Source organism: Salvelinus alpinus, chromosome 22 (genome assembly GCF_045679555.1).
Source record: "Salvelinus alpinus chromosome 22, SLU_Salpinus.1, whole genome shotgun sequence".
Classification (NCBI taxonomy): domain Eukaryota; kingdom Metazoa; phylum Chordata; class Actinopteri; order Salmoniformes; family Salmonidae; genus Salvelinus; species Salvelinus alpinus.
The window spans coordinates 5,407,769-5,435,545 of NC_092107.1; the positions used below are offsets into that span (position 1 = coordinate 5,407,769).

A 27,777-nucleotide genomic window follows, 5' to 3' on the forward strand; every position below is an offset into this window, starting at 1 on the left:
GGCCACAGCTTGCATGTGTCCCACAGTCCCTTGAGACCAATCTCTTCCAGCTCAGCCACCACTGTCCATCACCAATAGGTTTGACTGCAGACATGATCCTAAGTACAATGGTAGTCAGTATCTCGGGTGTGTCCTTGCTATAAGACAGTGCTATTCACAAAATACATGATCACTGCACTCACACACAGAAACTGAGACAACCAAACAAGGGTAAATACTTATAAAATGTCAATCTTTATTTAAACCCAAACTACAGCGTCCACAATGAATGCACAACATAGCAAATAGGTAACAGAATGCTAGCGTAAAAAACACAGGACATATCAATTCCATTACAGTTCCAATGGGAGAAAAGAGTATTAATGATTAACTACCAATTTAAAGAAATGCCATAAATGCATTTTACAGCTATATCAACTACTAAACTGATGAGACACAAATAACAGTACACATTTGCAGCAATGTGTCAAAAGGAAAGCCATAAATGAAATGCAATAGAATTCACATTCTGAAGCCTTATTGGAGAGATCTGATGGGAGGGCAACCAATTCAAACAATTTAGCAGAAAACCCCTCAAACTTGACATTGTGTCCTAAAAAAGGTGGTCCTAGGCTTACATACATACAAATTCCAACATCTTCAGGCCATCCCTATCAGTTGGTACACTTGGTCCATCACAGTTATGGAGATCGCCATAGCTGTACCTCGTTTCCCCTCCTTCAGGGAGCAGTAGTTATATTCATAACTTCACGACTGGCTGGGCCAAATTGTCTGACTGTACTAGACAGGGCCGCATAAGGATGTCCATGTCATAGAATATCTACAATAGAGAGGTAATCCTCTGAGCAGAGCGCCAGTCTCAACCGTACATGTCCTCTCTGTCTGCGTTGTAGATCTCTCCCTCCTGCAGGGAGGCGAAGTTGAGGAAGTGAGAGGGGCGATGGACCTCGTGGTAGAACTCCTTGGGATTGGACAGCTGCAGGTCATACTTCATGTTGGGGTCGTGGCGGACACCTGAAAGAGGAGGATGTATAATTGAGATACTTTTGGTAATGTAGTGTATGTGGACAACCATTCAAATGAGTGGATTTGGCTATTTTTCAGCCACAGCAGTTGCTGACAGGTGCATAAAATCGAGCAAATAGTCATGCAATCTACACAGACAAACATTGGCAGTAGAATGGCCTGTACTGAAGAGCTCAGTGACTTTCAACGTGGCACCGTCATAGGATGCCAGTTCGTCAAATATTTGCCCTGCTTGAGTTGCCCTGGTCACCTGCAAGTGCTGTTATTGTGAAGAGGAAACATCTAATAGCAACAACGGCTCAGCAGCGAAGTCAAACTCACAGAAGGGGACCGTCAAGTGTTGAAGCACGTAAAAATCATCTGTCCTCAGTTGCAACACTCACTACCGAGTTCCAAACTGCCTCTGGAAGCAACGTCAGCACAATAACTGTTCGTCGGGAGCTTCATGAAATGGGTTTCCATGGCCGATCAGCCACACACAAGCCTAAGATCACCATGCGCAATGCCAAGCATCGGCTGGAGTGGCGTAAAGCTCGCTGCCATTGGACTCTGGAGTAGTGGAAAAGCTTTCTCTGGAGTACTGAATCCCACTTTACCATCTAGCAGTCTGACAGACGAATCTGGAGAACGCTACCTGCCCCAATGCATAGTGCCAACTGTAAAGTTTGGTGGAGTAGGAATAATGGTCTGTGGCCCTTTTTCATGGTTCGCGCTAGGCCCCTTAGCTCCACTGAAGGGGAATCTTAACACTACAGCATAATAACATTCTAGATGATTCTGTGCTTCCAACTTTGTGGTAGGCCCTTGTTTCAGCATGACAATGCCCCCGTGCATCAAGCGAGGTCCATACAGAACGCAGACTGCGAGCCAGGCCTAATCGCCCAACATCAGTGCCCGACCTCGCTAATGCTTGTGGCTGAATTGAAGCAAGTTCCCGAAGTAATGTTGCAACATTTAGTGGAAAGCCTTCCCAGAAGAGTGGAGATTGTTATGGCAGCAAAGGGGGGGACCAACTCCATATTAATGCCCATGATTTTGGAATAAGATGTAAGATGAGCAGGTGTCCACATACTTCTGGCCATGTAGTATATGTTGACAAACACACTACACACTGGTTGTAAAAATGCTTCATTTTCCTAATATGCTATTTCACTGATGTTGAATTTAATGGTTTCAAATACACTAAGATTTGAAGACACTGATAAGAGGTTAGCCATTAAACAAGATTCTCTATTTAGCACAAGTTTTAGTCTGGGAATAGGTTTTAATGTGTCTGCGAAATCCACCCTCCAAGCAGTGTGGGCTTAGCAGAGAATCCCGTGCTCTATGCACTACTCACCCATGAAGTTGTAGTTCCAGGAAACCTGTCCAGGCACCATGAAGAAGCCCAGGAAGCGGTCAGACAGAAGCATCTGAACCCTCTCATAGTGGGAGGGCAGGTAGCCCTTGGGGTTGTTGCCCTTGTCTGTGTTTTGTCTGCCCCACTCGTACCCACTGGGAGTCAGCTTGTAGGCCGTCAGAGTGCATGAGCCAGGAGTGAAACTGGAAATGAATAAATATACATGATGCAACTAGAATGTTAAGAAGAAGAGATGCATGTATATGTGGACTTGATCAATGTTTACAAATGTGGTTGGGACAGTGAACTAGACTTGTGTGATGAATAACCTTGCGGAAGTCCCGAAGGCCTTAACAACAGGCTAACCCAGTCTAGTGATGAGTAGACTGCCTGGATTCAAACCCAGACGGTCACACCAACCAACATACAATGCCCTCCATCATGAAGTAAAACCTTTTTCAAATTAGCTGCTACAGTTGAAGTCGGAAGTTTACATACACCTTAGCCAAATACATTTAAACTCAGTTTCACAATTCATTACATTTAATCCTAGTAAAAATTCCGTCTGTTAGGATCACCACTATTTTAAGAATTTGAAATGTCAGAATAATGGTAGAGAGAATGATTTATTTCAGCCTTTATTTCTTTCATCACATCCCCAGTGGGTCAGAAGTTTACATACACTCAATTAGTATTTAGTAGCATTGCCTTTAAATTGTTTAACTTGGGTCAAACGTTTCGGGTAGCCTTCCACAAGCTTCCCACAATAAGTTGGGTGAATTTTGGCCCATTCCTCCTGACAGAGCTGGTGTAACTGAGTCAGGTTTGTAGGCCTCCTTGCTCGCACACGCTTTTTCAGTTCTGCCCACACATTTTCTATAGGATTGAGGTCAGGGCTTTGTGATGGCCACTCCAATACCTTGACTTTGTTGTCCTTAAGCCACTTTGCCACAATTCTGGAAGTATGCTTAGGGTCATTGTCCATTTGGAAGACCCATTGGTGACCAAGCTTTAACTTCCTGACGGATGTCTTGAGATGTTGCTTCAATATATCCACATCGTTTCCTGCCTCATGATGCCATCTATTTTGTGAAGTGCACCAGTCCCTCCTGCAGCAAAGCACCCCCACAACATGATGCTGCCCCCGCCAAGCTTCACGGTTGGGATGGTGTTCTTCGGCTTGCAAACGTCCCCCTTTTTCCTCCAAACATAACGATGGACATTATGGCCAAACAGTTCTATTTTTTTTTCATCAGACCAGAGGACATTTCTCCAAAAAGTACAATCTTTGTCCCATGTGCAGTTGCAAACCGTAGTCTGGCTTTTTTATGGCGGTTTTGGAGCAGTGGCTTCTTCCTTGCTGAGCGGCCTTTCAGGTTATGTCGATATTGGACTTGTTTTACTGTGGATATGGATACTTTTGTACCCGTTTCCTCAGCATCTTCACAAGGTCCTTTGCTGTTGTTCTGGGATTGATTTGTACTTTTCGCACCAAAGTACGTTCGTCTCTAGGAGACTGAACGCGTCTCCTTCCTGAGCGGTATGACGGCTGCGTGATCACATGGTGTTTATACTTGCGTACTATTGTTTGTACAGATGAACGTGGTACCTTCAGGCGTTTGGAAATTGCTCCCAAGGATGAGCCAGACTTGTGGAGGTCTACAATTGTTTTTTGAGGTCTTGGCTGATTTCTTTTGATTTTCCAATGATGTCAAGCAAAGAGGCACTGAGTTTGAAGGTAGGCCTTGAAATACATCCACAGGTACACCTCCAATTGACTCAAATGTCAATTAGCCTATCAGAAGCTTCTAAAGCTATGACATCCTTTTCTGGGATTTTCCAAGCTGTTTAAAGGCACAGTCAACTTAGTGTATGTAAACTTCTGACCCACTGGAATTGTGATACAGTGAATTATAAGTGAAATAATCTGTCTGTAAACAATTGTTGGAAAAATTACTTGTGTCATGCACGAAGTAGATGTCCTAACCGACTTGCCAAAACTATAGTTTGTTAACAAGAAATTTGTGGAGTGGTTGAAAAACGAGTTTTAATGACTCCAATCTAAGTGTATGTAAACTTTGACTTCAACTGTATATGCAAACTCACTGCTGGTAAGTGTAAAGAAAAAAGCAAGTACAAGAATCTGGCCTACCTGCAGGTGATGATGATGGTCTTTTCTCCGTCCCAGGCGGGGTTGTCAGCCATGATCTTGGCGTGGCTGGTGACGTCCTGGGGGGAGAGCTGGGGAGACTCGTTGGGCTGGGTGTGGATCCAACCCAGGGGCTCCATCTCCTGTAGGGGGGAGACAGGGTAGAGAGGAGGTGAGACACGGGAAGTAGAGAGGGGTGTGTGTTCTGCCCTCATCAGGAACGAAACACTTCCAATTTCAAAGGCTACGGCATACATAAAAACACAAGGAAAATGAGTCATGGTCCATGGTTAATCACTTCCAAATACTGAGACGTGATCCAGTAAACCGCATGCATTACATGGCATCAAATCGTGTTATATGCATGTGTGTCCGAGTGTGTGTACATTATCCCCTCAGTCTGTACCTTGAGGTACTCGTGACCAGGCAGCTGATTGGGTAGGTGGACGGTCTGATGAGTTCCCCACTGGGGTACCATGACGATACACCGGATCTCCTTCACCTGGGGGTTGTCAGGGGGACTGGTGCCGTACAGGTAACCTGCAATCTGAAGACAGAGGGGATGCACACGTCAGCAACACACGCATTCAGATTTACAGATATACAAAACTATACAAGACATGACTGAAGGTATTCTAAGACCAAATAGTTCTGTTCCAGGAGCACTTTATTCATATAAGAGGATTACAATAGTAATGGGATGTTGATAGATATGAAGGTAGAGTGATTTGACTGTTTTAGCATCATGGTAGGCATTTTATCACAAGGGTCACAAGCAGAGACAACTAGGAGAAGTTTACTGTGATACAAACAGGATAGACCGTAGGCTACTGACCTGGGCTCGCAGGTCTGAGATGCAGATGAACTTCTTGAGGACGTTCTTGGGCAGGATGTAGGTGTAGCCTGTCTCCTTGATGTCATCAGACGACACGTAGATGTGGTTGGTCCTCAGGTGCAGGTTGGCAGCAGAGATGGCCCTGCAGGAGGACGAGGAAGAGCCATGTTAGGACTTTCAGACAAGACAATAGAAACAGAAAATAATTCTTAAAAAAGGTCAAGTTATCAAAGAGCCATTAAAAACGCTCTATTGACTTCTGAAGCTATGGCCTTGATTTTGCAACTCCCGCTTTGAGAACTATTATATAACAATCATAAAGCTCCATGAAAGTTTATTACATTCCTTTGTCAGCACCATGTGTGAGTGGAAGGATATATAAACCTAATTCAAATGTCACAATCATATTCTATGAGATGACTAATATTATTGTAAAAATATAGGGAAATCTACATTTAAAATCCAAATAGTCTCCCCCTACATACCTGACTCTCCATTCTGTCTTGGAGGAGAAGGTCTGTGTCTCGTAGTTGGAGGTTGTTGAGGTGATGATCTCGTCTCCGTGTTTGTTGACTGTGCGTGTCTGCGTGGCGGTGAGCTGGGACTGCTCCTTGGTCTGCTTCTCGATCTCAGCGATCTGCTGGCGCTGCTGGGACGGAGCAGAGATCTCCATGCCCAGGATGATGTCACGGATCTCAGACTGGGTCAGAGACGCCACGTTGACACTGGGGAGGACAGAGTTGAAGTCAGATATGGTTGAGGGAAGTTTGGGAATGAAATGCATGCTCGCTTGCAGTGGGAATCCCAGATGCTACTTGATTCCACAAAAATAGTCCTACGCATTTTTGCATTAGTTTATTGAGATTGTTAGAGATTTTTCTTTGAGAGGTGTTGTGAACTCTCATAATGGAAAATGGAAGTTAATATACGTATGACAGCATTATGAAGCTTCATGACAGCTTTACGAAGGCCACCACAGCCACTCACTTGTTCTTCTTTCCATAGTCGGCCAGGATGAGGTCTTTAAGCTGCACCTCCACCTTGATCCACTCCTCGTCGGTCAGCGTGGGCCAGATGTGGTGAGGCTCTGTGATGGTGGTCTTATCAGGCTTCAGGATCACCTTGGCACGGTCGTTGTTCACATGGAGCGCCCTTAGGATCAGGATAAGACGTGAGAATGCCTAGAGGCAGGAAACAGAGGCATACAGACACTGGTTAAACAGGGGAATGACAGACACAGCTCCCCCAATAAAAAGAGCTTCTAGAATGAGAAACAGGACTAGACAATTATGCCATAAATATCAACATTCTTCAAGAAGCTGGCTCTTATGTATATATTATATATATATTTTTTACATTGACCCCTATCAGCTATAGTTGGTAGAAATCTCTGTTAAATCGTTTTTAGTCTCATTCTAGTATTATCGGTCACAGGAAGTGAACGGCCACTCACGGTCTGGGAGGAGAGTGCCTTGAGCCAGTCATTCTACCAATACTACCACAATCTTGCTTAAGTCTCATTCTAAACTCAGCAAAAAAATTAAATGTCATCTCACTGTCAACTGCGTTTATTTTCAGAAAACTTAACGTGTGTATTTGTATGAGACAAACTGAACAAGTTCCACAGACATGTGACTAACATAAATGGAATAATGTGTCCCTGAACAAAGGTGGGGGTAAAAATCAAAAGTAACAGTCAGTATCTGGTGTGGCCACCAGCTTCAAGTACTGCAGTGCATCACCTCCTGCACCAGATTTGCCAGTTCTTTCTGTGAGATGTTACCCCACTCTTTCACCAAGGCACCTGCAAGTTCCCGGACATTTCTGGGGGGGGAATGGCCCTAGCCCTCACCCTCCGATCCCAGACATGCTCAATGGGATTGAGATCCGGGCTCTTTGCTGGCCATGGCAGAACATTGACATTCCTGTCTTGCAGGAAATCACGCATAGAACGAGCAGTATGGCTGGTGGCATTGTCATGCAGGAGGGTCATGTCAGGATGAGCCTGCAGGAAGGGTACCACATGAGGGAGGAGGATGTCTTCCCTGTAACTCACAGCGTTGAGATTGCCTGCAATGACAACAAGCTCAGTCCGATGATGCTGTGACACACCGCCCCAGACCATGACGGACCCTCCACCTCCAAATCGATCCCACGCCAGAGTACAGGCTTCGGTGGAACGCTCATTCCTTCTACGATAAACGCGAATCCGACCATCACCCCTGGTGAGACAAAACCGCGACTCGTCAGTGAAGAGCACTTTTTGCCAGTCCTGTCTTGTCCAGCGACAGTGGGTTCGTGCCCATAGGCGATGTTGTTGCCGGTGGTCTGGTGAGGACCTGCCTTACAACAGGCCTAAAAGCCCTCAGTCCAGCCTCTCTCAGCCTATTGCGGACAGTCTGAGCACTGATGGAGGGATTGTGCATGCCTTGTGTAACTCGGGCAGTTGTTGCCATCCTGTACCTGTCCCGCAGGTGTGATGTTCGGATGTATCGATCCTGTGCAGCTGTTGTTACACGTGGTCTTCCCCTGCGAGGACGATCAGCTGTCCGTCCTGTCTCCCTGTAGCTCTGTCTTAGACGTCTCACAGTACGTACATTGCAATTTCAATGTCATCTCACTGAATACTTCCGGCGCCGAAAAAGAGATGGCCGCCTCGCTTCGCGTTCCTTGGAAAATATGCAGTATTTTGTTTTTTTATGTGTTATTTCTTACATCGGTACCCCAGGTAATCTTAGGTTTCATTACATACAGTCGGGAGGAACTACTGAATATACGATTAACGTCAACTCATCATCGTTCCTACCAGGAATATGACTTTCCCGAAACGGATCCAGTGTTTTGCCTTCCACCCAATACAATGGATCTGATCCCAGCCGGCGACCCTGTGCGACGCCGTAAAAGGGGCAAACGAGGCGGTCTCGTGGTCAGGCTTCGGAGACGGGCACATCGCGCTCCACTCCCTAGCATACTACTCGCCAATGTCCAGTCTCTTGACAATAAGGTTGATGAAATCCGAGCACGGGTAGCATTCCAGAGAGACATCAGGGATTGCAACGTGCTCTGCTTCACGGAAACATGGCTAACTCAAGAGGCGCTAACGGAGTCGGTGCAACCAGCTGGTTTCTTCATGCATCGCGCCGACAGAAACAAACATCTTTCTGGTAAGAAGAGGGGCGGGGGGGTATGCCTTATGATTAACGAGACGTGGTGTGATCATCATAACAACACACAGGAACTCAAGTCATTCTGTTCACCTGATCTAGAACTCCTCACAATCAAATGTCGACCGCATTATCTACCAAGGGAATTCTCTTCAATCATAATCACAGCCGTATATATTCCCCCCCAAGCAGACACATCGATGGCCCTGAACGAACTTTATCTGACTCTTTGTAAACTGGAAACCACACACCCTGAGGCTGCATTCATCGTAGCTGGGGATTTTAACAAGGCTAATCTAAAAACAAAACTCCATAAATTCTATCAGCATATCGATTGTGCTACCAGGGCTGGAAAAACCCTAGATCATTGTTATACTAATTTCCGCGACGCATATAAGGCCCTCCCCCGCCCCCCTTTCGGAAAAGCTGACCACGACTCCATTTTGTTGATTCCAGCCTACAAACAGAAACTAAAACAACAAGCTCCCGCGCTCAGGTCTGTTCAACGCTGGTCCGTCCAATCTGAATCCACGCTTCAAGACTGCTTCGATCACGCGGATTGGAATATGTTCCGCATTGCGTCCAACAACAATATTGACGAATATGCTGATTCGGTGAGCGAGTTCATTAGGAAGTGCATTGACGATGTCGTACCCACAGCAACGATTAAAACATTCCCAAACCAGAAACCGTGGATTGACGGCAGCATTCGCGTGAAACTGAAAGCGCGAACCACTGCTTTTAACCAGGGCAAGGTGACCGGAAGCATGACCGAATACAAACAGTGTAGCTATTCTCTCCGCAAGGCAATCAAACAGGCTAAGTCCCAGTACAGAGACAAAATCGAGTCGCAATTCAACAGCTCAGACACATGAGGTATGTGGCAGGGTCTACAGTCAATCACGGATTACAAAAAGAAAACCAGCCCCGTCGCGGACCAGGATGTCTTGCTCCCAGACAGGCTAAACAACTTTTTTGCCCGCTTTGAGGACAATACAGTGCCACTGACACGGCCCCCTACCAAAACCTGCGGGCTCTCCTTCACTGCAGCCGAGGTGAGTAAAACATTTAAACGTGTTAACCCTCGCAAGGCTGCAGGCCCAGACGGCATTCCCAGCCGCGTCCTCAGAGCATGCGCAGACCAGCTGGCTGGTGTGTTTACGGACATATTCAATCAATCCTTATGCCAGTCTGCTGTTCCCACATGCTTCAAGAGGGCCACCATTGTTCCTGTTCCCAAGAAAGCTAAGGTAACTGAGCTAAACGACTACCGCCCCGTAGCACTCACTTCCGTCATCATGAAGTGCTTTGAGAGACTAGTCAAGGACCATATCACCTCCACCCTACCGGACACCCTAGACCCACTCCAATTTGCTTACCGACCCAATAGGTCCACAGACGACGCAATCGCAACCACACTGCACACTGCCCTAACCCATCTGGACAAGAGGAATACCCATGTGAGAATGCTGTTCATCGATTACAGCTCAGCATTTAACACCATAGTACCCTCCAAACTCGTCATCAAGCTCGAGACCCTGGGTCTCGACCCCGCCCTGTGCAACTGGGTCCTGGACTTCCTGACGGGCCGCCCCCAGGTGGTGAGGGTAGGTAACAACATCTCCACCCCGCTGATCCTCAACACTGGGGCCCCACAAGGGTGCGTTCTGAGCCCTCTCCTGTACTCCGTTCACCCACGACTGCGTGGCCATGCACGCCTCCAACTCAATCATCAAGTTTGCGGATGACACTACAGTGGTAGGCTTGATTACCAACAACGACGAGACGGCCTACAGGGAGGAGGTGAGGGCCCTCGGAGTGTGGTGTCAGGAAAATAACCTCACACTCAACGTCAACAAAACAAAGGAGATGATTGTGGACTTCAGGAAACAGCAGAGGGAGCACCCCCCTATCCACATTGACGGGTCAGTAGTGGAGAAGGTGGAAAGTTTTAAGTTCCTCGGTGTACACATCACGGACAAACTGAATTGGTCCACCCACACAGACAGCGTTGTGAAGAAGGCGCAGCAGCGCCTCTTCAACCTCAGGAGGCTGAAGAAATTCGGCTTGTCACCAAAAGCACTCACAAACTTCTACAGATGCACAATCGAGAGCATCCTGTCGGGCTGTATCACCGCCTGGTACGGCAACTGCTCCGCCCACAACCGTAAGGCTCTCCAGAGGGTAGTGAGGTCTGCAGAACGCATCACCGGGGGCAAACTACCTGCCCTCCAGGACACCTACACCACCCGATGTCACAGGAAGGCCATAAAGATCATCAAGGACAACAACCACCCAAGCCACTGCCTGTTCACCCCGCTATCATCCAGAAGGCGAGGTCAGTACAGGTGCATCAAAGCAGGGACCGAGAGACTGAAAAACAGCTTCTATCTCAAGGCCATCAGACTGTTAAACAGCCACCACTAACATTTAGCGGCCGCTGCCAACATACTGACTCAACTCCAGCCACTTTAAAAATGGGAATTGATGGAAATTATGTAAAAATGTACCACTAGCCACTTTAAACAATGCCACTTAATATAATGTTTACATACCCTACATTACCCATCTCATATGTATATACTGTACTCTATATCATCTACTGCATCTTGCCATCTTTATGTAATACATGTACCACTAGCCACTTTAAACTATGCCACTTTATGTTTACATACCCTACAGTACTCATCTCATATGTATATACCGTACTCTATACCATCTACTGCATCTTGCCATGCCGTTCTGTACCACCACTCATTCATATATCTTTATGTACATATTCTTTATCCCTTTACACTTGTGTGTGTGTATAAGGTAGTAGTTGTGGAATTGTTAGGTTAGATTACTTGTTGGTTATTACTGCATTGTCGGAACTAGAAGCACAAGCATTTCGCTACACTCGCATTAACATCTGCTAACCATGTGTATGTGACTAATAAAATTTGATTTGATTTGAATTTATTGCCCTTGCCACATCTGCAGTCCTCATGCCTCCTTGCAGCATGCCTAAGGCATGTTCACGCCGATGAGCAGGGACCCTGGGCATCATTCTTTTGGTGTTTTTCAGTCAGTAGAAAAGCCTCTTTAGTGTCCTAAGTTTTCATAACTGTGACCTTAATTGCCTACCGTCTAAGCTGTTAGTGTCTTAACGACCGTTCCATAGGTGTGTGTTCGTTAATTGTTTGCTTGTTCATTGAACAAACATGGGAAACAGTGTTTAAACCCTTTACAATTAAAATCTGTGAAGTTATTTGGATATTTACGAATTATCTTTGACAGACAGGGTCCTGAAAAAGGGATGTTTCTTTTTTTGCTGAGTTTAATACAAAAAGAGTAGAAAGTAGACTCACGGTGTAGGAGGAGATGGTCTTGAGCCAGTCGTCGTACAGGTTGAAGAGAACCATCTGAGGCTCGGTGGCCTTCAGGATTAGGTCTCCAAACTTCTCCACCTTCAGACAGGCCTGGAAGGGCAGCTGCAGCTCAGAGCCCTTGATCACGATGTTGGGGAAGTCCAGCAAGTGCACCTGGGAGGAGGAAGGGATACAATTTTTTTCACATTGGTCATCTCAAATCTGTCAATATTAATAATGTCAAATCGTATCAAAACATATCACTGATCATCGCAATAGTTAATATTTATAATCTCAGTCAAGTTCAACTGAGTCCTTTCCTTCACCTCTACTGATGTGTAAATTGGGCAGATTAATGCCATGTCTATATCAATGAGGTGGTGTGTGAAGCACAATCAAGCAATCGATGTGATTGAGTTATGGGGTCTCACCTCAAGGGGATCCAGCATGCCCTTCCTGGTGACAATGATCTGTTTGGGCTGCTCCTCCACAGGTAGGGAACGAATAAGAGCAGCCACCTCCTCAGCTGTCTTCCACTTAGCCAGCTATAAAGGGAGAGGGAACAGAGGAAGGAAAGGAAAGAAAGATGGAAGGGAACAAGGTGAGGACATTTTATTTATTAGATTGTTTATTTAACTAGGCAAGTCAGTTAAGAACAAATTCTTATTTACAATGACGGCCTACCCCGGCCAAACCCTAACGACGCTGGGCCAATTGTGTGCCACCCTATGGGACTCCCAGTCACGGCCGGTTGTGAATTGAACCAGGGTCTGTAGTAACACCTCTAGCACTGAGATGTAGTGCCTTAGACCCCAATGAGCATAACTAGTCTTCCATGCATATTTGTTTTGCTCCATTCCAGAGTCTTATTGCCCTGTGCATTGCTAAAGAGAGTGACAGGTCTTTTTCATTTGAAGATGTACCTGTCCCAGACGTTTCTGTCCGGCCCACACAGAGGTATGGATGATCTTGAGGAAGAGCTGACCTGTCCTGGGGTTGAAGATGAAGATGGCTCCATTGATGGGCTTGGTGGTCAAGTTACCCTCAAACGTCTGCAAGGACAGAGCGGGAGTATTTACATGACTGAAGACAGAGGATGCTGAACGCCGAGACTAGCTATCTAACAGTAGATCTTTTCACAAATGTTTAATTGTCTGAAAATGTTTCACTCTGCATAAAAAGCTATTCTTGAGGTACACTGTTGTGCCAGACAGAATCCAACCCATATAATTAGAATCTCTAGAACATTGACACAAATCTCAGAATGTCTGACTCCTCACTCACCTTGTGGATGGTGACACGGTAGACGTTAGTGTCGTCCACAAACCAGATGATCTGATTGGAGAAGAGCTCTCCGTAGTTCTGGGAGGACAGGTAGGGCTCAGTGGGCTCTGAGGAGTAGAGCTGCAGACCCTTACGGATGCGCTCCCTCAGGACGTACAGAGCAGGGTTGGCCTTCATGATCTTAGCCATGGCCTGCTGGATAAGAGGCTTGCCTCCCGGAAACCAGTTACCGTACCCACTGGAGGAAGGAGAGAGAAAAGAGGGTGGATGATGAGTTAATATGTTATGTAACAGACATAAACAAACACGTGTTCAATAACCACCTTGAGTTGAGAGGGCAACGGTTGACAAACATACAAGACTATTACCTACGCTAACAAAACTTCATCACTTATCATGTGGACATTAGTGGAAATGCTAGCACTCATGTCAACAGGCTAGAACATTTCTCCATTACTTATCATGCAGACATTAGCAGAAATGTTAGCGAGCTATGCTAACCTGTGGAGGTTGTAGGCCAGGTCGATGGCGATGAGCACCCCGGTGGGGGAGGGGTAGATGCTCATGTTGTCGGTGGTGTAGTCCAGGAACTTGGCTCTGGCGTAGCGCTCGATGTCGTGAGAGTCGTAGTCTCCCCAGCGAAGCTGTATGTCGATCCAGTACTTCTGGGTGGTGGTGCTGTCCATCACGTCCCTGAAGAGGGAGAGAGGTCAAGGATTAATTTGTACTAAGAAAGAAATAAGGTCTTTATAAATTGCAAGAAGAACTTGGCTTCTTGTCAAACTTGGATCTATTAGATCATCGAAGTTTGGAAGCCGCTTCCATTTTGAGAGGGCATATTAAAAAAGAAAACCTGCGAAACATCGTTCATATCCAACAAACTAAGAAAAGGCTTCAGTGTTAACCTGATACAAAGTTTAAAAGACTGTAGTGTCGTACTTTGAGTCAGCGAGCAGCGAGGGGCGTGAGACGTTCCACTTGTAGGAGGCGAAGAGTAGTATGTCGGCGCAGGAAGAGTTCATCTTGTAGGACTTCCTGGGGTGAATGGTTTCCTTCTGCACTGTCTCAATCTCCAGGGCATCCAGCTCCTGGTCAAACACCTACATACACAGAGGGAATTCATTCTTTTCTGGGAAAGTTTTTATACAATCAAAATTGACTTTTTAACCTCGCTGTTTTGTGATGTTGGTAGAGAATGTCCTTTAAAAAAAATGCAGTGACATTTGGTTTTTGCTGCCCGGAAAGGCAGTGAAGGCAAAGATAAACAAAACGTATCATTGGAGTCTACACTTATGTCTCAGAGTCATCAGACGTTCTGTGATCCCTGATTGAACCAAATACATCAAGCTGAGATATAAGCTCCTAGTAACGTGCCTGACAGAGATCCATGACGACACTCTCGTGGATCTTCTGCCACAAGTGAGCCCTGAAGATCTGGATGAGGGAGATCTTCAGAGTGGGGATCTTTCCGTGCATGAAGATCCCGGTCAGATCCAGCTGCACCTGGAAACCCACGTACACCTAGAGAGGACAGAGTACGGAGCCTAATTGTGAGTGTCAAGAGTAGCAAAACAACATCTGGGAAATGCATCCGTGTGCGTGTAATCGGGTACTCACGTTGGCCCTGTTGATGGTGGGAGACCACCAGAGGGTGAAGCGACGGTTGGGGATCTGGTTCAGACCAGATCTCTGTGCGTTGGTCAGCTTCTTCCATTTCATGGACTCCTCAAAGCCACTGGCCTTCTCCCTGTGGTGAAGTGGAGATCAGGCTGGAGGTTAGCGAGGTAAAAACCCCATACCTCACATCTACATTACTGATGTTATACTGTGTCTTTGAGCATGCATACCACAAATATTTTGGAAATGTTTGAAAAAAGTGTGCAAAGCGGTGGCTACTTTGAAGAAACTTAGATTACATTTTTTGGGGGTTACTACATGATTGCACATGTGTTATTTCATAGGTTTGAGGTCTTCACTATTATTCTACAAGGTAGAAACCCTGGAATGAGTGGGTGTGTCTATTTTATTTATTGTATTTATTTATTTAACCAGGTAGGCAAATTGAGAACACGTTCTCATTTACAATTGCGACCTGGCCAAGATAAAGCAAAGCAGTTCGACACATACAACAACACATAGTTACACATGGAGTAAAACAAACATATAGTCAATGATACAGTGAAAAAAAATAAGTCTATATACAATGTGAGCAAGTCTAAACTTTTGACCGGTAGTGTATGTACGCGCACACACGCAACAATAACAATTAAGTCATATAGTGAATGAGTGTGTGGTACTGACCAGAAGAGACCCTCCCAGGTGGGGAAGTACGTTCCTTTGAAGAGCGTGTGTTCCAGGATGCCCTCCACCCCTCCCAGAGCCTGGATCATGTCTGTCCTGTAGTTGTTGAGGTTCCACAACTTCCCGTCGTGCCGCTGGTGGGTCCACCAGAACGGGTTCTGCTTCAGAACCTACAGGACAATCAGACAGACTAGAGTTAATGTTCTGCTTCACAACCTAGGAGACTATTAGAAAGAGCATATCATTAATGTTTGGACAAATGCTTTAGGCATTTACCAGAATTGAAATGTACTTGTAATTTATTTGTAAATGTCCAAGTCCATCTTTCGTTAGAGCTCATTAAAAAAATGATCTGCAGTACCCACTGGTCCGTATCTTACCTGGTACTGTTTGAAGTCAGTGCGGACCCTCCAGCCCTTGTCGTAGGCCAGCGTGTGTCTGTCCTTCTGGAACAGGGTGTTGATACGGGGGATACCTCTGTCCCAAGAGTCCTCCAAGTCCTCCAGGGTCAGACGCCTGACAGGGACAACACATCATCAACTCTCGTAGTCCTAAGCCTCTGAACCATTTGACCATCTGGTTACAGACTATGCAGCTAAATCTGGGTTTACACCCCGCCAAGTGTTCTCCTTAGAAAAACCTCAAATGCTGAGTTACACATTCTGGCATGCACCAAAATCTCCATGTGGAGCCACCCGTGCAATGTGTGATTAAGTACGCCGAGTGGAGCTTAAATCCAGCCTACATGGGGGCAAGGGGTTGAGATAGGGCAACTGTCTTGCCTGTGTAGGTGTTCAGTACCTGTTCTGTGCGATAGCCTCCTGTCTCTTCAGGGCGTACTCTGCCCAGACTCTCTGGGAGTCGATGAACTCACTCTCCCAGGGCTGGATGTAACGGTACAGGTTAGGAATCAGCTGGTCCTCCTCGTGGCTCATACCGGACCGGAAATGAGTGATGCCAACGTCAGTCTGCTTCGACCACCTGAGGGAGGGGGGGCAGGACAAGAAGGGTTAGTGGCAGGAAGAAAATCTTCCATCTAACTTGTAATTTAAAACATGTATCAATCTGTAATAGTGACATTTCAAGGAGGCAGTAATGTAGCCAGGTCTATCTTCATTAGTTAACTAGAAAGGTTATATCGTTATCCAGCTCAGAGGCTTACATTTCTATCAATTCAAGGTTATCAAAGCTTGCAGCAAGTTGACTTTGTTAACCTCATACAGGAACTTCTATGGCCCGGTCTAGACAAATCTTAGCTTCTACATATTCTGCGTTTTGCGCTTACCTCAGATCCGACTGTGGGATGAGGACGTGTCCCATGGACAGCATGCCCAGCCCTCCCAGCTCCTTGGGGGTGTAGAAAACGACAGGGGGGAAGCGACTGGGCATCTTGGAGTTGAGGCCAATCTTGATACGGGTCTGGATCTTGTTCTCACACTTCACCAGCAGGTCCAGCAGCTCCTGGGTGTTGACCACCGCCTCGCGGAAGTACGTCATCAGACCTATCAGAGCCGTGTTCCACTTGTTCACAATCTGAGGGGAGATTCAATTATTTCAACATTAGTACAGTTCTCATAACTCTAGACTACATTTATGAACCCAACTAATGATTAAATAAAATAAATTTCTTTAGTTGGTATACTTCTATACACAATTATATTTAAATGTGAGAAAAACAATCTCAGTGAAGAAAGGAACAGTGGTGTTTTGTAAAGGAGTTACCTTGGTGAAGGTGGTGGATCCTGAGGCCATGAGGATCTGTCGGACTCTGTTGTGGAACCGCTGCATGGACTCATCATCCACACGCAGGAAACACTGGGCCGTACGCTCTTTGGTCACCTACATACAGATGGACACACAGATGGACACAGTAAGCACAGCCTTCTCACTGCATTTATCCTACAGTTAAAGAGATAGTTTCCCCAAAAATAGTGTTCAAGCGATTCATAAAACCTTAGTACAAGGGACAAAAGTGTAGCAGTGTATCAGTTCCAGTCAGCCACGGTGATGAAGGTCTGACTGTATCTGGTGGTGGCTGTCATGAGTGTTTAGCATGCCACTGTTCCCCTCTATCGCCATGGAGACGCAGGACAGGGTCAACTGGTGTGCATAGAAACCAAGTAACATCACCCTTCCTCAGTCCTCTCACCTCGTTCTGCAGGTTCCAGACGCCGTCCTTGTGGGTGAACTCCTCGTAGCTGGTGCGACACTTGGGCAGGATGCGGCACTCGAAGCCACACATGTTGAAGAGCAGGTTAGGGTTGTCTTTGCTGTAGACGGACACAAAGCTGTTCTCCCATTGGACCGTGGTCACAGAGCGAGGCAGGCGGTTCTTAATGTCCCAGAACACAGCACGACCCCTGGACGGTTAGACAGGGAGGGACCACTATTATTTCACAAGTGTCGCAGGGAAAATAACACATGCAGGCAGGTCTCACGTCAGTACATCTCACACAAGGACTGCATTATTTTCTCAGCTACTCCACTATGGTTCCATATAAACTCCATCTTAAAGAACTAGCAACGGGGGGGACGACTCACAGGTTGACGTCGTGCTTCATCAGTCTCATCCTGGCGTCTCTGGGCCAGCACTTCTTGTTGTTGTAGCCCACAATGTTCTCGTTGTTGGGGTCAGGGTGCTCCGTCAGGTACCTCTGGATCAGGTCCCTGGCCTCATCAGCTGAGAATCTGGAAAGAGAAAGAAGGAGGACATGTCAACCACTGAGCTTCTACAGATACCTACATGGAGAAGTCTAAGCAGTTAGTCTGCACCAAGTAAAACTTTGTGTGCATGTCTTCTGCTCCTACTCAGGTATTTGATGTAGAGTCAGTTAAGGAGTACTACCACCTATCTAAGGTGTGGTCTAATTTGTGTACCTGAAAAAGATGTGTATGCGGTCAATGTATCTGCAGTAGAGGCGGATGGGGTGGGCGCTCTCTGTGGCTGTATCCTGGAAGGACAGGAAGTCGTTGGGCATCTGAGGGGGTCCGGCCATCTCACTGGCCCGGTGGAGGCCCAGCACCAACAGGTCCATGACCAGGCCGTAGTACTGCACGATGAACGAGGCAAACTGCAGACCACGGATGATACCGTACGAGTTGGTGTGGTTCATGTCCTGGGATGGGAGAGAGGAAGGATATGACGCTGGGTCTATATATACGCAACTAAACAGTTAGTAGGGTGAAGTACAAGGTATGAAATCGAACAATGCCATCGTTCAACAACAAAAAGATATTCACAATGCAAATACAATATCTTCCTCATTGCTTTTGAATGAGGAAAATTGGAATCTCAATTTACTTCATGACTTGACTGAAATGTAATTGATCTAAACCCTGCACAACAAACCCCTCCTCAAGATGGCAAGGTGTTCTCACCTTGTAGTTGATGACCACGTTGTTCTTGGCGGTCATGTAGTCAGCGATGTTGTGGTCCACGATGAGACGCAGCAGTCTGTTGAGCAGCGTCAGATCTATTTTCTCATACATCTTCTCATAGCGAGACTCCAGCATCACGTTACATTCTCCCTCCATCGTCTCCCACACATCCTGCAGGTTGTTGATGCCTGGCAACAGTGTTTTTGGCCAGCATTAATGGATATATAATGAAAGCGTCGAACAGAAACAATTGAAGTGGTTGTAGATACGTTTTCCTATTATACAATATGCATTGGCAGCATTGGCTTTGTGAATACACATATACAACTACTATAAGCAACACTCAACATTTTGGGACTTTTGAAAGCAACGTTGTCTACCAAACCTAGTCCTCACCTTGGCACCACTTGTAGACGAGGAGTGGAGGAGGCTCTGTGTCAGCTGGTTTGATCCAGGGGGGGAAGAGACGTCGTTTGTCAGCCTCATACCACAGGTACTGGTCCAGGTAGGCATCTGTGATCTTCTCCAGGGGTTCCACGTCATACACAGGCACCAGGTGGCTGTACAGGTCCATGAACTCTATGCCCACCTAGAGAGAAGGAGGGGAGAGAGGAATAAGTGATTGTTAAGTTCATAGAACAGAGATAGATTTGGGTATTGATATAGTTGTCTTCGTCAACTGAAAGTTCAAATAATCTCCATCTCGTTGTACAAAAATGGGGGGAACCTAGAGGTTAACTTGTGTTTTCAGAGTAACTTAAGTTGCTAATAAACCGATCATGAGGCAAAAAGCTCAGTGTGTATATAGAGTTTGTCCTGGGACTAACCTCCTTGAAGGCTCTCTGTGTGAGCAGGTGACGTTTGATTCTGGACAGGGCCTCGTGAGGGTTGTCATAAGCCTGTTCTATCAGCCCCAACTCCTCTCTCTGGGACTGGTTCAGCCTGGACTTCACACTGGAAAGAGACAACAACCACACGGTCAAGTCACTGCAAGATCAAATACATAACATACCTCAGCAGAAAGAATCTACAGGCATCTCATTACCCAATAAGCTATCCAAGGTAACATTTAGCATTACAGTACATGTTCCCTAACAGGAGGCTACAGGGAGTTTGTGTGTGTTACCTGTAGGCCTCTTTGAGCCTCTCCAGGGCCAGGATGAGCAGCTTGGTGTCGTGTTTGTAGGACAGCGGGGGGAAGGGGATGGGGGAGAAGCGTCTGCTCTCCAGCCAGTGGACTGTGGTGGTGTAGATGGCCACAGCCTCCTCTGCTGTGATGTATGGACCATCCTGGGAGACACAGATTACATATTATACACCCTGCTCTAAATGGATATGGCAATATGAAGTCATAGGAACCAAGTTACCAGTTTTTAAACAAACAATAACTATACCTTATAATTATAGAAAGAGACACGAACAAGTGTCAGAGTATTATACTACCGACTCAGCCTGTTCTTGAGAGACTGGTGGCCCTGTTAACTCTGCTGGTTTGCTGTTGCATATCTGAATTGTCTACACTTCTCACAGCAGAGTAGGTAGTTGCACCATAGAGATAAAACTGTGTTTTACTTCCATGGTTGCATCAGCTATGCAGAAGGCTACCTAGTGCCTTCTTTCCCATAAATGAGGACCATAGTGTGTGTTGTATTACCTTCAGGTAGTTGTGCTGCCTCTCCTGCTCAGCCTTCAGGTACAGACGGGTCAGTCTGCCCAGGTTCTTCTTGCACACCGTCTTGTCCACGGTGGCGCCGCGCCTGATTCGCTCGCGGTTATAGTGGGCCGTGTTGGTCCACCAATCAGCTTTGGCCTTCACATACCGTAGGATCATGTTCTCGATGGGGGTGGGCAGGCCTGGGACCTGGAGGGAGGACACAGATTAGACAGGTCAAAAGCTGTCAATATTGGATAGGTGTAAATGAAGTACCTTCCAGGGAATCAAACTGCTTTTATTGCTTACAAAATCATTATTGCTGAAGACAACTGCGTTTGACGAAAGATTATAATTCTTTAACATGTCACCAATAAATATTCTTAAAGCAATCATCTACTCTGCATTCCCTGAAGCATTCCCTGAACTGCCCCTACCTTTTCAGCAGTCAAACCAAGCACACACACCCCTGGAATGAAGACCCAACATTCCATTCCCTCTATATGCTGCCTCCTCACCCCTGTACATCCCCTCTATGTCACCATACCTTCCAGGGAATGTTGGCCTTCCAGCAGCGCCACGACTCAGAGAGGTGCTGCAGGATGGTTCTGGCCTTGTTCTGCTTGATGCCCTCAGGCATCATGTCCAGGATGTCGTGCATCACGGCCGCACGCAGCTCCAGGTCAAAGTGGGACTCCACGCGCTGCTTCGTCACAGTCTTCGCCACGCCCTTGGAGTGACGACCTGTTGAAGGGGACATTCATGATTGGTTGATAGACTGATTGAGAACACCATTCTCATGTGAGTAAATCAATGATCCATAGTTAATTCATCACGGTTTTCATATCATCACAGTCCTCCCTTTTCATAACCCTTCACACAGACACATCTAAATATTTACAATTGCTCAAGGGCACAAAAGCAACTTGGCAAACAAGTAGTTCATTGATGGGCCATACCGCATCAGTTGATAATGATTAATTTCACACAAACAATTCTAACATGACAAGTTAAAAGGCCTTACCTTCGAACTGCCTGGCCAGCAGGTTGCCGAGCCATCTCTCTAGCAGGGGGGTGATGCCCCTCATGAAGAACAGCCATACCCTCCATCCTGGGGCCCAGAACCCACAGCCTGGACCCTTACCCACCGGACCCTGAGAACACACAGTAAAACGAACACCTTCAACAACAAACTCAGGCTTCAGTTCTGTTCCAGAATAACCACCAAAATATTATAGAGCAGATGTGTTACTTAGTGGTGTCTTCAGACGTTTCCTTTACTAAATCTGCAATAAAGGTAATGTTTGTGTGCATTTACATAGATCTGTCTCTGTGTGTATACTCAGTACTCACAGTGTTGAAGCGGTAGTAGATGAGGTGCTTGAGGTCCTTGCACATGCGGATCTGTCTCATCAGCTTGTACTTGTAGCGGTACATGCCAGTCAGCTGGCCCACGTGGGCAAAGATGTACTGCAGCCCGTCTGACAACTACAGACCAAGGAGGAAGAAGGGAGAAACAATACATATTAGGAAATACTTTAAATTGAAATAGGTTTGACTCATTTGATAAAAACAGGTACTTCCTGGTAACTCAAAATGACACAACGACAAGGTTCCAGTTTAACAACGTTTACTAAACTGTATTAGCACACATGGTTGCCATTGCACTCAGGCCAGGTTCATCAACAACGAGACTGCTGCGCAGGCGCACTAACAACTGAGTGATAGCCCCGTAATAACAGAAATATAGGGATACTTAAATCATGAACTTAACGCTTCCAATTGTGAGCCAAAATCAAATCATGCTATTTAAACCCCATAAAAATATTTTATTGGAGCTTTAATGTGATTCAAATGTGTGTTACTGACCTGGAAAGCATCCACATTGCCCAGTCTGTACTGTACATGACTGTCCACCACCAGCTTGCTGAGACGCAGCACCTCTCTGCACAGGTGGAAGGCATTCCCGAACCTGGACTTCTTACGTTCCTGAAGGGACAGACACCACGGGCGCATTCAACATGGTACAACATTGTGGAACTCTTTTATATAGAACTGACATGATTCCTTATTCTACTTGTCAAAGAGGCATGTTCGTTCTATATATCATAGTTCTATCTGCAACGTTCCACAAAGTTTGCCTACTGAACGTGGCCCCGAAAACCCCTAAACTGTTAACTCAGTGCAGGTTAGATAAAACATGCTTGTAATGTAGCATGACACAAGCACCCCCTGATATTGAGCTACTACAGATTAGGATTTAGTTATGCAACAACTAAGTAAGAAGGGCCACGGTAAGCCGAGGCAAGGGGTTGTTTTTGGACCAGACTTGGGTCTACTTTGCTCTGTCTTGCATTTTTTTACATCAGCTGGCATCTAGTTTGACTGGTTACCTTTGTGGTGAGGGTCTTGACAGGCTTGAGGTTGAAGTTGTAATCCAGGTGCAGGTAGTTGAGGTTCTTGCGGTGGATGAGCAGGTTGAGCATGTTGTAGCCCTGTCTGCACACCTGCAGGCCCACCTCCACCCAGTCCAGCTTAGTCGACTGGAAGAACTTGGTGGCTTTGAAGGAACGGAACAAGTACCTGTAGGGGAGGACAGAGGAGGCTGGTCAGGTTCTGTTGTACATTTGTTCCCCCAAAATGGTGCTGCAAATAGTACATTTCAGTTATTTTTCCGTATGAAACACCAACGAACAAACATTGCCGAAATTCATGGTTCGTATGGTAATTTGAGAATTACTTGAGAATCATCATTGATGCTTACCTCTTCTTCTGGGCCTTGGGTGGTCTGTGTTTGAGAGCGTTGAGTACGTAGTACTTGAGCAGTTTCTGGTAAGACACACGCACCTTCACTGGCTGGCCGGCCGGGCAGTGCTCACGATACCTGATAGGGGAGGCAGTCAGGCAGACACTCACTAATTAGATTTTAATTTAGTATTAATATGCTATCTTTATTAGGTTTACAATATCAACAGACAAGAGTTGACAGATATAGCAGTCATCCTCAGTCATTACAGGTCTATGTAGGACAAGTTACTTAGTTTTATTGTATTAGAGAAATGTTTCCAATAACTTACCTAATTAAAAAAAGGCAATAAATACCTTTATACAGCAATAACAATTCCCATACTACATCAACATTACCAAATAATGTTCTTTGAGTGTATCCTCACCAGTTCTTGATGAGTGGGATGTCGATGGCCCGCCTGGTCCTCCCAGATCGCAGATTGAAGGGGCGTGGCGCCCAGAGCAGAGCGATTCCATTGGCTGTGTTGTCTGTGTAGAGGGGCGTCTCCTTCAGGAAGGGCTCCACGTACTCTGGAAGCTCAAACTCCTCGTCATCCTCTGGCAGAGGCTCCTGACTCTGTAGGGGTGTGAGTATTGTGAAAGAAGTTGGGAGGAAAGAGCGAGTGAGGGGACAGCAACAGGAGCACACACACTGCAATAGAGGTATCCACTATTAGTTGACTCTCCCATACTCAAAATAAGTGTTTGAATGCTGATGGACTAACTGCAGCACAGGTTCAGCTCAACCAGTAACCCACCATTCAATTCTCCTTCGGTCGTTACGCACTTGCATTGGTTTTCTTGCCTTTGTAGGAGGGCTAGTAGCTAGGTAGATATAATTTGAGACTTTTTTGTTTGTTCCCCAGACAGAGTTAAAAGGCGCTGCTGGGGCAGGGTTCACTAAAATTCAAGAGAACTTTGTCCCCGAAGGGCAATTTGACTGCAGTGCATTGCGTACAGTACACAAAAAATAACACATACCTTGACTGAGTGTCTGTGGGAGATGGGGTTGATCAGGGGGTCAAAGTAGAACGCTGGCAAATCAGGATCCTCAGTCTTGATGAAAACCACGTTGGGAGTGTGGTACCTACAGAAACACTAGTTAGCATTGGTGGCGTATCACCCAAATGTGTGCATATCAATAGGTTTCCATTTCTGGAGTCTGGGAGGTTGTTCTGGGGCCTGTATGAGATAGACAGTAGAGGGCATCTTTCTCACCAGGTGAGGTGAACGTGGTGGGGAAGGTTGTTGTACAGGTATGGGAAGGCAATCTTGTACTCCGTCCTGATTGGCTGTCTGATGATAATCTTGTTGATGTCGTTGAACTCGTTCCAGTCTTCATCTCTGAGATGGGAGAAGAGAGTTCAGGAACATATACTTCAACAGTGTAATGCCCAAAAGCCACCACATGGTAGACAGTACTAGGCTGTTACCACTAAGGGGTAACAGCCTAAAGACCCAGGCTCTTACTGGAGGTTGATGTCCCTAACTAGGGGTTCAAACTTGGGTCCCCCAGGGATGGCCATGTTGAGAGCCTTGGAGGTGAAGAAGGCCTTCAGGTCAAACAGGTAGAAATAGTTGTAGTCCACCAGGTCAGTCAGCAGCTGGTTGGCCAGACGGTACAGCGTGGACATCATGGGCAGGGTGAACTGCCAACGCCTGTACGTGGTCCCGTTCACATACCTGGAGTTGGAGGGAAGAAGAGGAAGGCAGGTTCATACAAGGACTAGAATAAAATTGATATCCATTCCAGTCACGTTTTGTCTTGATTTCAACTTACCCAGAACTTGTGCTAAACCAACCAAGACTTGTGTTTAAATATTGTGGCTTACATTAATAGGTTTCAGGTCTTTGGTACGCTGTGATAATGTTCTGATGACCACCAGGCAATAGTATAAACCCTGCTCATTTGAAAATAAAGCAAAACTCTGTGTGCAGGTGTCCTTTCTGCATCAGGACTGTCCAGAGAAAAATCAAAACAGGTTTTGCTGTGACTCACTTGTTGGTGTCCTTAAGGGGCTGGTGTTCGTAGAGCCACTCCGCCACGGAGGAGTCCTCTTCTGCATCCAGCTCCATCTGGATGGCCTCCAGCGGCTCCACGTCCAGGATGTTATCAGCGTAGTCCAGCGGAGGTTCCTCATCATCAAAGGGAGGGAAACGCATACGCTTGAAGTGACGACGGTCCCTTTTCTCACGACGCATCATGATCCACATGGCGCTATGGAGAGAAGAGAGAACAAGGATCATCTAGGTGGTTTGAGGCATCTATGGCTAACTCTAGTTTCTAACAATTCATAGAGTACTTTATGGAAACTAGGCATGCTTCAATCCAAAAACAGACCTCAATTGTTCCTTCACTTTAAAAATATACAAAAACAGAAATAAAAAATAGCTTTTACAGAATATTAGCCCGTCTCACCCCCACTGGGCGATGTAGACAGGCTCTATGACCCAGGGGATCTCGTTGACAAAGGAAATGGCTCCGGTGATGTGGTATAGAACAGGCACGTCTCTGATCTGCTCCCAAGGCATGGGCATGTTCTCCAGTAGCTTCAGCACCGCGTGGGGCATGTACTTCAGGGCTCTGTGGAGAAGACCGCACAAAGAAGGAAGGGAAGAGGAGACAGTGAGGAAGAGGTGTGAGTGTTGGGAGATGGGTGAAAAGAGGAAAGGGAGGGGGGGCATGGTTAGCAAACTACAATTGTTTTAATTATTGTGATAGGTTCATGTTTTACCGGTACGGCATACCACCACTATTTATTTTGCAGGGACGCCGTACCGCCGTACTTTCACCCCTGGATACACAACATTTTCCCAATTCTTCTCCAAATCACCAGAGTTCCATAGAGACACTGAGAAGTTTCTTCATACCCCAGGTAGACCCTCTTGTCGTGACGGAACTTCCTGTTGGTCATGTCACCGTGGTCCCTGATGATCTTACGGACATGCTCAGGTGGCATGTCTTCCTTCTGGGCGTCAACAAACCCAAACTTCCTCTTCTCAGAGTAGCGCTTCGCCTGCAACTGCTGCCATTTTCTGGCTGTTGTATTGTGAAAATAACAATAATGGTTGAATTATAATTTCATGCAATGGAATTTTCTATTTCATGAATTGAATAACAACCCCATGGAAATCATTGGCAAAGGGGCAATGAAATGTTATGGTTTTTGGTAGATGACAGACACATGAGGCCAGTCCAGTAGCTGTACATTAGATAAAACACATTGATCAAACGTTCCCCTTGAGCTGAACCCACCTTTCTCTTGCAGTTTTTCCTCAGACATGTAATCTGGAACCTGGGCTGGGGGATGGATACCTGGGGGCATTCCACCAGGTACCCCTCTATAAGGGAATGCAGCTGCCATTGCGGCTCACAACTAGAAATATTTATAATTTAAAATATTAATAAAAAGGGTCAAACAAGAATCATGTATTATTAGTTAGGTAGTACATCAACAACGAACATAGTCCATGAGTGTCAATAACAAGTAATGCATCAGCTTACTGTGCTCAATTCATCATGAAATGTTTCGATTTGCCAACACGTTTACAATGGCTGCTGCTTTCTGGTAAATATAAATAAACTAAATCAAAGGTGAGAGTAATTTTGTCAATATTTCATAATGTTAACTAGTAGGTGAAATCTTGAGCAGTGCAAAGTCTGGAAAGCTAGCTAGGTCGCTGGCTACCGAACTTAATTAGCGGATGCTTTATAACGTTAGCTGTAGCACGCGTACAAATTCAAGTGTGTCGTTAGCACACACAATGGGGAAAAGCACAGGTGGGCAAATTAGTTGACCAATCGATTAATACAATTCTAACCTATCATACGTGGTTTGATTTAGCTAACTAACGTTAGTTGGCTAGTAGTTATTAGTTGGGCAACAACTTTTTTTTTGTGAAGGCCCAGAATGAAAGTGCTAACGTTAGTCTACTAATCCTAACCGGATCAATTGCACAACCAGAGGACCTGGCAAAACGTACCTCCTCCACGTCCAGGGCAACTGCTTCGTATTGAAAATAGCCTCGGTTTGCACACGATTATAACATCTCTCGGTAAAAAATGATATGAACTTTTCCCTGCTTTTCACGACTGTGTTGGTTAGCCTTCCTCCTGCCCAAAGCACGCAGTGTAAACGACATCGCACGTTGCGCGCACTTCCCTTGAATTCACAAACGTACAGTACGCTGTTTGATGGATTTCGAACAACACAAACAAAGGGGGCTACGCAAGAATATGCACAAACGTAGAAGACAAGCGCACTAATTAAAAGTCCCCGGATGAAGAAACGGAAGTTTCGTCACTTGGACAGGATGTTTGGGTTTCAAAGTTCACCCTGTGTCTGCCTCTAAAAAAACATAAATTTGTCAACACGTCAACACAAGTGCATGACAATATCAAGGTAGGTTTGTTATCAGATTACAACCATGTATGTAGCTACACTCATTGTTAAACGTAGCTAAAGTAAGATGTTTTATATCCTTAAGTACCTACCATGGTACTGACACCAGG

General features: G+C 45.9%; 1 protein-coding gene across 2 annotated transcripts; it reads right to left on the reverse strand.

The window, feature by feature from the left end:
* Window positions 1–215: 215 nt before the first annotated feature.
* LOC139548859 (pre-mRNA-processing-splicing factor 8-like) lies at window positions 216–27,392 on the reverse strand. Of its 2 annotated transcripts, XM_071358756.1 has the most exons (44): window positions 27,249–27,379; window positions 26,770–26,830; window positions 26,521–26,641; window positions 26,136–26,304; window positions 25,684–25,848; window positions 25,264–25,482; window positions 24,735–24,947; window positions 24,483–24,608; window positions 24,246–24,351; window positions 23,651–23,841; window positions 23,242–23,361; window positions 22,871–23,060; window positions 22,347–22,466; window positions 21,831–21,965; window positions 21,502–21,631; window positions 21,025–21,221; window positions 20,481–20,687; window positions 19,953–20,116; window positions 19,654–19,780; window positions 19,223–19,415; window positions 18,827–19,014; window positions 18,326–18,564; window positions 17,990–18,136; window positions 17,598–17,808; window positions 17,171–17,287; window positions 16,734–16,981; window positions 16,250–16,429; window positions 15,829–15,964; window positions 15,449–15,618; window positions 14,765–14,894; window positions 14,522–14,668; window positions 14,087–14,247; window positions 13,649–13,840; window positions 13,148–13,385; window positions 12,787–12,915; window positions 12,295–12,408; window positions 11,864–12,037; window positions 6,337–6,530; window positions 5,835–6,074; window positions 5,350–5,491; window positions 4,921–5,061; window positions 4,518–4,657; window positions 2,366–2,568; window positions 216–1,014 (listed from the first exon to the last, which is right to left on the reverse strand). In XM_071358756.1, the coding sequence occupies exons 3-44, from the start codon at window positions 26,627–26,629 to the stop codon at window positions 860–862; spliced, it is 7,017 nt and encodes a 2,338-aa protein (XP_071214857.1). In that variant the 5' UTR covers window positions 26,630–26,641; window positions 26,770–26,830; window positions 27,249–27,379; the 3' UTR covers window positions 216–859. The 2 variants fall into 2 exon arrangements, with proteins under 2 accessions (XP_071214857.1, XP_071214856.1); XM_071358755.1 differs by lacking the exon at window positions 26,770–26,830 and having other exon boundaries at window positions 27,249–27,392.
* Window positions 27,393–27,777: the final 385 nt, after the last annotated feature.